This window comes from Grampus griseus (assembly GCF_964374135.1).
Source record: "Grampus griseus genome assembly, chromosome: 7".
Lineage (NCBI taxonomy): Eukaryota > Metazoa > Chordata > Mammalia > Artiodactyla > Delphinidae > Grampus > Grampus griseus.
In genome coordinates, this window is record NC_139001.1 from 46228832 (window position 1) to 46242546 (window position 13715).

The 13715-nt window shown below is 34.5% G+C and overlaps 1 protein-coding gene across 2 annotated transcripts in view; it reads left to right on the plus strand.

The window, feature by feature from the left end:
- The window catches only part of TFPI (tissue factor pathway inhibitor), a gene marked incomplete at its 3' end in the record, with an annotated part of 66548 nt that extends 54345 nt beyond the window's left edge, over window positions 1-12203 (plus strand). The window contains exons 7-8 of one of the 2 annotated variants that reach the window (XM_082658659.1): window positions 11247-11426; window positions 12097-12203. In XM_082658659.1, coding sequence (XP_082514785.1) covers window positions 11247-11426; window positions 12097-12203 — 287 coding nt within the window. Of the gene's footprint in view, window positions 1-888; window positions 1014-11246; window positions 11427-12096 lie in introns of those variants that run through there. The other variant, XM_082658660.1, reaches the window with a different exon arrangement.
- Window positions 12204-13715: the final 1512 nt, after the last annotated feature.

Genomic DNA, 13715 nt, shown 5'->3' on the forward strand with positions numbered 1-13715 from the left:
ATTTCAATTTTTAAAAAGCACAATATGTTGGAACATGATATACCAAAAAATAAGCATGAACTAATACTAGCTCTGGCAGACCAGATGTTATAGACATTAGATAGGTAGATAAGGAGGATAAATAAATAGATATCGCAGAGTTCAGCTATAACTCAGATATACTACATATATTATTAATATGGTCATATACCAGGCATAAGTCAAGTAAAACATTTTATGTATATGTGTGTATATGTATAGACATAAAAGACGGAGATGGAGAATCAGAGCTACATATAACATGTATAAGATATGACCTTTTTTGACATGACTGGCCTACTTAGATACATTCATTATATTAGAGTCAAGCAAATTTACATATTTCTCTTGCTTTATAGAAAAGATTTTTAACTTAATGGATACATTTTTTCCCCATGCTAATTTAGCCTCATCCACTTGGCTTAAATTTGTCTGTTATCTGTTAGCTGTCTACCTATTCCAGATTTTGTCTCACTATCCTGTAAATAAAAAAGTTTTTTGTCCATTCAGAATAGATATTGTCATTAAACACAAATTATCCACTATCTTCATTATTATTAAACACAAGTTATCCACTGCTTTCTCCCACCTAAAACTCACTGGCCTTCCTCATCGTATCTAAGCTGCTTTTTTACCACCATAAGGAAGACTTCTTCCTCTCTCTTTCCCCTGGCTTTTTATTTTGATTCATTTAATATTTATATTGCTTGATGTGTCAGCTCTGCCTCACTGACTAGATTACAAGTTTTTTGAAGGAAGAGACCATGGATTATATATTTTGTAGACCTCCCTCCCCTAGTGTTTATCCCATTGTTAGGCACAGGATAGAAGATTAATATTTTTTTTATTTATTAATTTTGTAATCCACAGTTACAACAGAAAGAACAAATGACGGTTGGAAGAATGCTGATCACACTTACCAAGTCTTTCTGAACATCTGCATTCATGCATCCATATTCATTTTAAGATTACATAGCATTTTATGCATATGTTAATAATTGTTTTTTGGTATTTCTTTAATATTTATATGGTATATGTGATGCCTTTCATAGGATACTATTAATAAAGTTTTAATATTTATATGCATAGAGTTAATATATTCCTCTCAATATATCTCTTTGATAAACATCTAACTAGCAAAGAAAAACTAATGTTTTCAAGTGTTCATATTGGTACTGGGCCTTTTGAGTGGACTTGACTCATTCATGAAAAAAGTGGATTATCCTTCTGCTGCTCATAGCTTCCTTTGCTTCTGTATATCAACTGTTTTTTTGGTTTTTTTTCTACGTGGGCCTCTCACTGCTGCGGCCTCTCCCGTTGCGGAGCACGGGCTCCGGACGCGCAGGCTCAGCGGCCATAGCTCACGGGCCCAGCTGCTCTGTGGCATGTGGGATCCTCCCGGACCGGAGCATGAACACATGTCCCCTGCATCGGCAGGCGGACTCTCAACCACTGCGCCACCAGGGAAGCCCCTGGATATCAACTCTTAATAGCTGTCTTGGAACTACACCAGCTATATGATATTTCGGAAAGAAAAACTTTGAGTAGACTTCAAAAGTCTATTGCCAACCCAGTCTGGTACTTACTATTTAAGAAAATGAACATCTATATACCTGACCTAGTCCCATGTTGCTTCCTGGCAGCCTCCAGGTCAAGAGAGAATGATTGGATGGTATTCTGAAGGCCATTTGGGTACTTGGAACTCTGTGTCTCTCCTGACTGTATTCATTGTATGACCTAGTGGCCAGATTCCATATATATGTGAAAAAAATGGGTAGAAAAGACACACACACACACACACACACACACACACACACACACACACACACACACACACACACACACACACATACACACACACACACATCTTTTTAAAAATTTTGGTTATCAGCCTTCTGGAAGAGGTGTTATGCTCATCTGGAAGAGGTGTTATGCTCAGAAATTGCCTGATTGACACCAAACAAACACCATTACTGATATGGTCAATTTACAGATTTGCAAGAGAATGTTGTCACCTATTTGGCCTCTTGTTGAAGATGTGGTTACATAAAGGAGACTATTACAACCATGGAAATTTTTTGGAAAGAAAATAACCTCCATCAACTGAAGAGTTACACACTTAGCTATATACCACAGTTAATCACTAAGCAGTGTCAACAATTCTGGAAAACCCCACTCATCAACAACCCGCTTCCATAGTCCCAAAGAAGTATCCTGTTTTTCATACTGTGTTCTCAAACCAAGAAGCACAGAAACTTCCCTCATAATCTAAATATTCCTGCGTGGTTAATCAGGTGCCTTCAAGCTGGCTTTACAAAAATTGATAACAACTTGTGGTAAGGATTCATCAGACCTACTATTTCTTGGCAGGAGATCTGGTGAGAAACAAAAATGTAGCACTTCATCTCTGCCAAGAGTGCTGCCATCTGACTATAGTCACTCTAGGTGACCACTGACTACTTTTGCTAATCCTTTTCTTCCTGGACCATCTCTGGTTTTAACAAGGATAAATTTTTTGCCCCAGTCATAAGATTCCTCCAGAGAAGTGTTTCTAAATATATGGATACCTTTAAAAGAGAAAATTCACAGACCTCCATTTTGAAAACCAAATTACTTTGAATGACATTAATTTTATATGAACAAGTAAAATGGTAGGAATAAACTTCTTTGGCATGTGACCATTACACAACTATAAATCAAAACTTATTCACAAATGAATACAATACAAACTGCAAACTAACAAATTACTAATTCATTGATTCATTTGATGGCACATGTTTTTGGCTAAAAAGGAAAAATCCCTATATTATGATTTTGGTATGGACTGCTATAGGACATGTTAGGAATGAGATAGGAATAGGTTAGAAAACCCTGTGCTACTCCGTGTTGCGTGTAAGCCTTTGCCCTTTTTCTATTTGAATGCTGGACAATCTTTGCAGGAATGGATTTGAGAAGCATTGAAATAAAATGTATATTTTAGGAAAATTCCAACTTTATCTTTCCTAGGGACACAGCAGAATGAGGGTTCTAGTCTTCTATCACATCTTAATGCTATTAAATGGATCCAACTGGCCAGTGCAAATATGATCAGAGAGGGCATAAAATCCTGGAACTTTGGTCTATTTCTAGAATCTGCCCAGGCTGAACATGCCAACTCAATAATTCTCGCCTTCAAATGTTTGAGCTCTCTGAATACCGTTTGGCTCAGCACTGTTACTCCCAAAACTTGTCTTCAGCCTCCTTGTTTGATGACCTGTTTTGATTAGGTATATTTCTCCTGTACAAACTTGATAAATTCCAACTCCACTCACATAACTGAGGGTAAGAAGCTTCTAAGACATGCTGAATCTGAGCTTCAAAGAAGAGAGACTTTGAGAATGAAACATAAAGGATAAGTTGTGACAACTTTCATTTTACCTGATAATTATTAAAATATATTTGCTCAGTTATTTTTATTTTCTAGTTAGTTTTCAGAAGACATATCATAGTGGTTAAGAACATTGGCTTTATGGGCAGAAAGATGTGGTTTAAATTCCAGTTCTGCTATTGCAGACTCTCTCTGTGGCCTTGAAAAAAATTACACAACTTTCAGTCTCAGGTGCCTCATTTGTTATACGTGAAGAGTGATAGCTCATAAAATTTTGGGGAAGATTGTAATGACTTATCTTAACCCAGTGTTTAGCATAAATAAGGGCTCAAAGGTATTAATATTTGAATTTTTCACGATGGTGGTATCAATGATTATCCAGTATCAACAGAGGTTTAAAGCAGGAAAAAATAAAATAATCAGGGGTATCATATGTATGCACTTTATCAGTAATAATTTTTAATACAACTAAAGTATGTAACCTTGATTTGAAGTGCCTGTATTTAATATACTTAATACTATGATTACCTGAAATAACATAAAGCACTTGTAAAATTCAAACATAATTATAAAATACCAATACCTGTTTCGTGTCTTTGGGTCTTATTTCTAATCAGAGGACTTGCAAACCTGTGTTTCCAACTTTATCTTATGACTTTAGGTACAGATCTGTTATGTTTCTAAATTTCGATTCAGTTCAATAATAATTGAGTGCCTTCTATATGACAGGATTTGTCATGCAGACTGGGAGTTTAATAATAATAAATAAGAGGGTGGTTTTGTCTTTTACAGGCATGCCTGAGAAATAGGGGCATACATAGATGAAGGGAGGACATAGTCAGGATGTTGTACTTGCACTGAAGGATTGTCAAAATTAAAATTTTCTGTCTTCTCAAAACCTGAGTTCCATCTTCTATCTAACGTCTTGGACTTGTTTGCCTAGGTGCTGGCTAATCCATAGGCATAGTTCACAATTCCATCTTCATTCAGGGAATTTTCTAAGTAAAGCCACATTGAAAGAAAGCCATGATAAAATGACAAATTTTGAAACTACTGACTGTATTTTATACTCTAATTATATTTCATAATACATTAGAAATATTCCATCTTCTAAGTCAACCAGTCTAGAAATATTAGAATTACCTTCTCTCTAGCTGTCTCACTACCCACATTCACTCTGGTGCTTAATTTTAGCCATTCCCACTGTAACTGCTTTAGTTAGGGTTATCTTATATTCTCCTCTATTGCAAGTCCCCTACTGGATTCAGCTGACACACGCCTGGTTGTGTTTGTTTCACGCATAAAGATAGATCAGAATTTGTCTCTTTCATCCTTTTATATGTTCAGTCATTTATTAATGTCTACATCATAAAAACCAAATATATTAGTATTCAAGGACCTTCTTAATTTTGTCTAAATCTGCTTTTCCAGCCTTGTGTCCCACTATACGCTCCATGCACTCTGCTCTTCAGATAGCTTGGAGTTTGTGAAGTACCTCAACAAACCAGGAATATTCGGACCTGTGCTTTCCTTCACCTATATTCCCTCTACCTCCTTTGCTTATTAAAATTTCTTGAAAGCTGATCAAGGGACTAAATAAGCATTACTTTTCACCTTTTACTAAAATCTTATAGGGTTTTCAATGTTGCAGATATGAAGAAAAGTTTTTCTAATGTATTATAAGGTATAATTATCTTAGTATAAGTTTACTCATAAGAGTCTCATAATTTGTGATTTTACTATGGCTTTCTTCCTTTGTGGCTTTATTTAGAAAAATCCCTTGATAAAAATAGTTTTGTGAACTTTGTCCATGGATTAGGCAATATCTAGGCAAGGAATAAATATCTACCTAATTTCCCTTCCTCCTGTTTAATCTGTGGGGCTTCATTGTCTGGGCAAGGTTTCTGACAGTCTATTTCCTCATGACCTTTCAGTTTCAAGTGCCCTGGCAGCTTACCTTTTACATTTCAACCTCAGCTAAGTGGCCCAGTACACACAGAAAAAAGAAAGTTCCATAGTGCTTGTTTTCCCATTCCCTGCCCTCTTTTCTATATGGCATGTCAGTTTCTACCCATTTAACACCAGTTCTACCTAGTGAATGGAGATACATGCTTTCCCTGTAGTACAAATTTACTATCTGTAAATAGTAAATTTACAAGTGACAGGTTTATTCTTCATTCCTAATCTGATATAGATTCTAATCTCTAGCCTTTATGACCCCATAACACTGGGATCCCCTAAAAATATTTTTATTATATAATATCTCTAATATTTATTATATAATATATTTTATTATTACATAATTTGAGCATAATTGAAGACAACTTGCAAAAAATACAAAAGTAGAAGAAAAAATTAGCCATATTTGCATTACGCGGAGACACTCACCATTAATATTCTAACATATTTCCTTTTACTATTTCTTTGCTATTTTTGTTTCCAACTCATCACGAAGTAAATGAAATACTGTAAAAGTAGCTTCTGGAGGATCCCCAGCAGTATAGAATAGGCTTAGCACAAAAGAATCTATTTTGCAGAGTTGTAAAGTCTAAGCTCCCTACCTCATAAAAACATCTCTACAGTGATCACCTTTCCCACTGATTACATACCCTCTCAGCTTTTTGTGTGTGTTTATATATGTATATGTATGTGCTTAATTTTGGGGTGTTGACACAGAAAGGTAAACTATCATATTTTATTGACTGTGAGGTACATATTTTTCCATGTTTTAACATGGTTCAGATCATGATGAAACTTGTAACTTATGGTATGTAACAGTGTAATTGTATTTTTTTTCTTTATAAGCAGTGCATAAAATAATGGTGCATCTTAAAATCAATGGCACCTTAGGTTCTGTAAATTTGCAGAACATTTGAGTAATGAGCAATTACTTCCACTTTTGTGGGTATGAAGAGAAAATAAAAGCAACAAATGGTAAATAAATACAATGCAGTAAGGTTCAAGTTTGTTAAAATTTTTAGGCACTTTTCTTTTTGTTAAATTGTTTAGGCACTTTTAAACACTATTGTAAATGTATAAATTTATATAAACTTTTAGTGGAAAAGGCAACAGCATCTACCAAATTATAAATTGAATATAGCTTTTGCACAATTCTAATTTTAGAAATATCTCCTAGAAATATCTGAACCAGTATATAAGGATGTTCATGAGCCACTGTCTGGACCTGAAAAAAATAAACGGAAGTAATCTATGTATACACAATAATGGATTAAGTATACTGTAGTCAATTCAAAAAATTAAATACTGTGCATACATTAAAAAGAATGAGGTAGTAGGGCTTCTCTGGTGGCCCAGTGGTTGAGAGTCCGCCTGCCGATGCAGGGGACACGGGTTCGTGCCCCGGTCCGGGAAGATCCCACATGCCGCGGAGCAGCTGGGCCCGTGAGCCATGGCCGCTGAGCCTGCGCGTCCGGAGCCTGTGCTCCGCAACGGGAGAGGCCACAACAGTGAGAGGCCCGCGTACCACAAAAAAAAAAAAAAAGAATGAGGTATACAGATGAAGAAATGTGGAAACAAGCCAGAAAATATTATCAACTATAATAATGAGACAGAACAGTATACTAATATGTTTGCATATGCAAACGATTTGGGGGAAGATATTCCCAAACCACTGGTGGTGGTTTAAAGGGCAAGGGTCAAATTATGGAGAACTTTTGTTTTATATTTGTCATACTTTTATATTATTTCAACATTTTACAATGATAAAGTATAATTAGAAAACAAAAATCTTTATATTTTTCTTCACAATAAAATTATGGGAAAAAAGAATTTGTTCAAAGGAAAGATTTGTTATTCAATTCCCTAAAACAATCTCAGAAGACAAAAAATAATTTATTCAACAAGTGATGAGGTAGTTCCTAAAACCTAAGTTCGTTGGTAAAATAAAAGCCTAAATATAGGCATGTAAAATGGGACAGTAAGAGAGACACCATAGTAAAGATTCAAGTGAGTACAAAATTCAAAGTTTAGTGTATAAGTTTCAAAGCAATTGCATAAGGCACTTTACATATGAAACTGGCTCTGGAGCATCACCTTATAGTTTACCAGTCATACTACATCATGGCAGCTCCTGGCAGAATATAAGTGGATCCTGAATTCTGAAATCTATCATAGACCCTCTAAATGGAAGCTATCCAAATTATTATTAATGGCAAGATCAAGACAGAATGCATTTGGTTATTAAATTACTTTGGAAAAGAACAGAAGTCAGGTTAGCGTCTTTTTATTCGATCTTAAATTTCTGTGAATAATTATAATCTAGACCAAAATATCACATTGTGCAACTACTTCAAAATCTTTATATTTTCTTTCACTGTAGATATCAAAGTCTGGATTTTGAATAGGTGAGTGACTGTGTTTATCTAGAATAAATATGTTAATTGAAAACAGTCAAGTTTATCTCCTCACAGGGGGCAAAAATATTTCTATTTCCTCACCTTTGGAGATTGAATCAAATGATAATCAAGGACCCAAAACATCCTTGGAGCTAAAATGTCCTTGAGAAACCATCTGCTTCATTATTTTAATTCTGTTGTTTATGCTAAAATAATCCAATGAGAGTCTTAACTGCTTAGAGTTTAAATGATTTTAGAAGAAATAGATTAGTTTATGTAGTGGGTATAATTCATGTTTCTGAAGAGTAATGACATTATGAAGACTCCCCAACTGATGATAATTTATTGCATTATTAAATACATAATTTTTAAAATTTAAAATACAACATTCTTAGTGATTAATTTCAAGCTTTAACCCCGTAATCAAAATATTCTTACTTCTCTATATTGACCTGGGTCAAATGTGAGTTGTGTTTGATGATCTGTGTAGGTAGTGATTAAAACAGGACAAATAAATGAGATAGACAAACAGCTGTCATCCGGTCAGTCATGGACAGACACTTTCTGAGTAGGACCTGCTATCTGGTAAGAGGGACAATTCAAGTCTGCACACCAGATGCCAGGCTGTCAGAAAGCAGCATTCCACACATCCTCTGATTCAGAAGTCACAAAGAGCTTCGGGTAGAGGCAATCTGATGCCTGGGACAATTTAACAGGTAGAAAAACTCTTTCTGATGGATCTGTGCTGTCAACTGTCTGTTTGCTTTCAAACTAATCCCCTGCCTTCTTCATGTTCTTTCTTTGGCAAACTGTTGGCAAAACATGCTCTTTTCAGTGGCAAACTGTTGGAAGACTGGGTCGCCAAAGGAATACAGACGCTGCAGTACCTCTCTCCACCAAAACTGTGGTGTATGCTCCATGGTTTCAGATCCCACTGGAGAGATCATTTTGGTTCTAGCTTTCACAAGATGTTTGAGGCTCCTGGCCTGTGGTAACAGAGACACATCCCTTGTTACCTTTAATCTAGGGACTGTAGCCCCAGATATCCAAGCCAACTTTTGCTCAAGTTGAAATGGCATTGATTTTGTTATGGGGCCAGTTTTACTCTAGGTTTTAAGCAAAAAGAAGGATGATTTTGCTCCCTGTCATCAGAAAACTCTCTCTGTCCCGGAATAAGGCACTTTAGGTAGGGCATTGCAATTAAGACATAATAACTAACATTTGAAAAGAAGTGTACAACTTACAAGTACATCCATATTATTATTTTCAACTTACTGTGGGCTAATGACATCTTGTGTACAAAATGCTAAAGTGAAATTGATGTATAAATCATATCATCATACTTACACATATACTATGAAGCATCTGTGGGTGCTTTCTGAGGATAATTTTTCAAAGAATAGCAATTTCCTCTGTTTTCTCTGTTTCTCAAATCAGGCTAATTGCTTGTGGGGTATTTCATTTGTTTCTGAACATAGGTGATGACTTTGGATGACTCATGGAATTAGAAGTGGTGGCAACTGATAACCATCTCGTCATCTCATATTCTTGGCTGTGGATTAATGAGAATCCACAACATACCTATTGGAAAAGCTTGCACAATATTGGACTCAATTAGAACATATCTCTCCTAGGTTGTTAGAAATTTCCTCTTACTTGAGCCATTGTTGGGGCAAAAAGACCTTGACATTTTCTAAAAAATTAAGCACACATTCTCACCAAGTACATTTTAAATGTGATTTATGATGGCAATAATCATGCACTGTAACCCCCAAATGGGGTGAGGCCAAACATAAATTAGACTACATGATTTTGAATGATGTTTTATAGATCCTAGGAGTTTCTTTTAAAATCAGTGTCTAGGGCTTCCCTGGTGGCACAGTGGTTGAGAGTCCGCCTGCCGATGCAGGGGACACGGGTTCGTGCCCCGGTCCGGGAAGATCCCACATGCTGCGGAGCGGCTGGGCCCGTGAACCATGGCCGCTGAGCCTGCGTGTCCGGAGCCTGTGCTCCACAACGGGAGAGGCCACAACAGTGAAAGGCCCACGTACCGCAAAAAAAAAAAAAAAAAAAAAAAAAATCAGTGTCTACACACCTAGTCAAAGACTAAATAATACAAAAATTTTTAATGTGATTTCAGTTCTTGAATTGACAGAAAATGTCACCTTTCTAAAATGTTTTATCATAAATTATTCCCATAGTATTCCCACTGCTTCTCTTATATGTTCCAGAATTTCTCTTTACATGAGACGTTATATCAAGACACTCTAATATTTAAATACATAGAAGGCAGGAGGTTATAAAATTGTGTTTATCAATTTAAGATCTTTTTCATTTTTTTCTCAAATTGTTTTATTTCTCTTTTAGTCTATTCACCTGGGGTTCACTTGCCATCAAACCACTTCTTGCTTTTTTGCACAACCTATTTGCCTTCATTGCTACTGGATTCCTCAAAGTTCTGTTTTCTGCCAGTGATGTACATTTAGCAAATCCTCTTCATCTGCATTTGCTGTACCACATCTCACTATTTGGCAAAGCCACTAAAGCTCTCTTTTATTGATTCCTGACCATCCACCAATTTACCTGCAGTACTGATTTACCAATAATATCAAGCAGTTTAGCTCTGCTACTGAAGAGTACCAGCTTCCCCTCACTGACAGGAATTCCAGAAGGAGCTAAAAATTATCATTGGGCTGAAACCATTTTTCTGCTTCGCCTTAAGGAAATGAATTATCCTTTCATTACCCTAATTGCATGTTTTTTTTCCTTCTGTTTTTGAAAGTGGTTGGTCCCATTGACAGACCAGCCTGTCTGTCTGGTTTAAACCTGTAAATGTTTGATCTTTCCTGCCTTTAGCAATATTCCTTCCTTTGCAAAAATATCTAACTCATCTAGAACTGATGGTTCAATTCACAAGAAAACTTTATTACTAAGCCAGATCATCTCTTCTGAGCTTTTCCAAAGCTTAAGGTTAGAATTTGCTATACCTGATTCCCTGCGCTTTAAATTGTGATATGTTATATCATTCAGAACTTTAGTCAGGGAAAGAACTCTTTCTCAGCTTCAGTTTGTGTCATACAATGAGTAAGGATTTTGCTCATCAGGACTTGTTTTGCAAAGTTGAATACTCATGAACAAATGATATGTAAACAATGATAATGTTTTAAAAAATTGATATGGTTAATAAATTTTCACAAATTAAATTGCTGAATAGTGGTTGTTTGTATTATGTACAACTAGTTTTGTCACATAAAGAGTAATCCCGGCACTTTCCTTTAACAAATGTACCTACTTTTACATTTATTGGAGAAAGGTGTCAGTATAGTGGACACTTGGAGATTGGTTAAACATTTTCCTGGAATTGAAATACATGAATTTTGTTACTTTAATTCATTCAGATTACTGTTTTACATAAACATGCCACAAGACTAATCTATAAACAATAAATATGAAAGTTTCAGATTAACTATCATATATGGCTTACCATGTTTTCTTGATGTTTTTAGAATTTTATGGCCCCTCCTGGTGTCTGAGCCCAGCAGACAGAGGATTATGTCAAGCCAATGAGAGTAGATTCTACTACAATTCAATCATTGGGAAATGCCGCCCATTTAAGTACAGTGGATGTGGAGGGAATGAAAACAATTTTACCTCTAAAAAAGCGTGTCTTAAGACTTGTAAAAAAGGTATAGAGGACATTCTTCCTATTAATTCACTAGTGTTTAAGATAATAATTATATTGAAATTATGAATGACTTTTAATCTATGAAAGTATGAAATGAGTTCTATTTATGATAAGAAACAGTATTATTATTTAACTGTCTCCTTTTCAACTACATTTTGATAATATTGCCAGATATGTTAACTGTAATTCCTTTTAATGTGTCTTCATAGAAAAAAATCAATTTTAAACAAAATATTTTATTCTTTTAATATTTACATACTAAGCTTTCATTTTAAAGGATTATACCAAAATATCTTTAAGCTTTCTAATGCACAAAACTTTAATGTATTTATTTTCTTCTGACAATAAAAATGTTGCATATTTATAGAGTATTAATATGTAAATAAAAATCATCTATAACTCTACATAGCCACATGTCCACTTTAATAAAATGAGTATTATTTTGTAGCTCAAGGTGAATAATAAAAATCAATAACGTTTACCCATTTATGCAAAGTGACATCCTTAGAAAGAGGTTGTTTACACAAAGATATAGACAAATTAAAGACTTTTAAACCAGTTACATGTTTTTTGGTTTTAAACATTAAAAGATAATTTGAAGAAATTTTAGATTAAATGTTTTATTATGTTGTTACTTTATCATGCATAAATTTATTTATCTTCCTTTTTAGGTTTTATCCAAAGAATATCAAAAGGGGGATTAATTAAAACCAAAAGAAAAAGAAAGAAGCAGCCAGTGAAAATAGTATATGAAGAAATTTTTGTTAAAAAGATATAAATTTGTTACATTACAACATTATTTCTACTAAATATTTTGGATAAAACTTTTCATTATGATTCCTATTTTTTCTCACCTGAAATCTTTTTAATGAATTTTTCATGAATTTTCTATGCATATATTACCTGCTCTTAATGCATTTGCATCAGAGTTCCTTTACTTATCTGGTCAAATTGCTTATTCTATGGCTATAACTTATTAACTGTCTACTATGAACTTATTATTCTCTCAATCCCTTTCTAACTATCTGCCATAACTACAATTTATCATACAACTGACATCAAATCAGTCCATTTTACCATTTGGTGATCATCCTATTTGAGAATATGTTGTCACTTATTTGTTTTGATCATGTATACAATTATATTTTTTACAGCCTATGTCCAGATTAAGAAATACAACTATTAAAGATCAAGTGGTTTTGGGGTTTCACATCTAAAATAGTGGCAAGCATCTTCTTCTGATAAAGATCACTCAATTTGGAAAGATCACTCATTTGGAAAGAGCTGGTAATAACAGAATTCTGTCATGTGATTCCCTCCCTAGACATACTTTTTCTCCTTTTGCATTAACCAGTACCTTGAACAATCTTGAGCCAAACCATATCTGAACAAAGAAAGTCAACTCTACGTCATGTGCCTGCCTGATTTTGATTGATGTAACTTTTATTTGCTTATGGCTCATCATATCAGTAAAGACGGCTGAATAGCTATGTGTTAAATACAGATCATGATAAGAAAAGACTTGGTGGGAAAGGGAATTTCTTAGTGGCAATCAAAAGGAAATTGTTTATGTACTTCCTAATTTTATTGCTTGACAAACTTTTCTCTTACCAAAAATAGCAAGTATATTTAAAACTCCTGAAACCTATTCATTTATAATTAGGCTTTGCACACAAAGCAACCAGTAATTCATGCTTTTAAAACAAAATCATGTTATTTCTGTAGAAAAGGAAGAGAAAATTATCAGCAAGGAAGATTCTACTAGAAAACATATGTGTTATTCACTCTCAGGCTTTTAACTAACATTTCTCTGGAGTTAATTCACTTTATCCAGATCTATACCTTTCCTTCTCTGCTGAGTCATGTACAGTCTGACATCTCAACAGCCTTCTAGATATTTCAGATTCTATGATGTTCACTTCAAATTTCACATTAAAATTTGAACTTGTCATCTAGAAACAACTAACCACTTTATCCATTTAGTTTAGCTTAATTACTTCTCTCTAGCAATAGTATCATAATTCTGCCTGCTCCTCAGGTTTGAAAGTTTGAACCCATTTTGATTTCTTATTTTCCCTCATATACTACTTCCAATCAGTTTCTAAACACTAACGCTTCCTTTTTCATAAAGTTCATCTAACTCCCAGGCTTTTTACATCTACTTCATTCTTCATATCATTATTAATTTAATTCTTTTCTTTTTTAAATTTTTCCTTAAGCTTTATTTTTTTAGAGCACTTTTAGGTTCACAGCAAAATTGAGAGGACATTTCAAGATTTCCCAAATAACT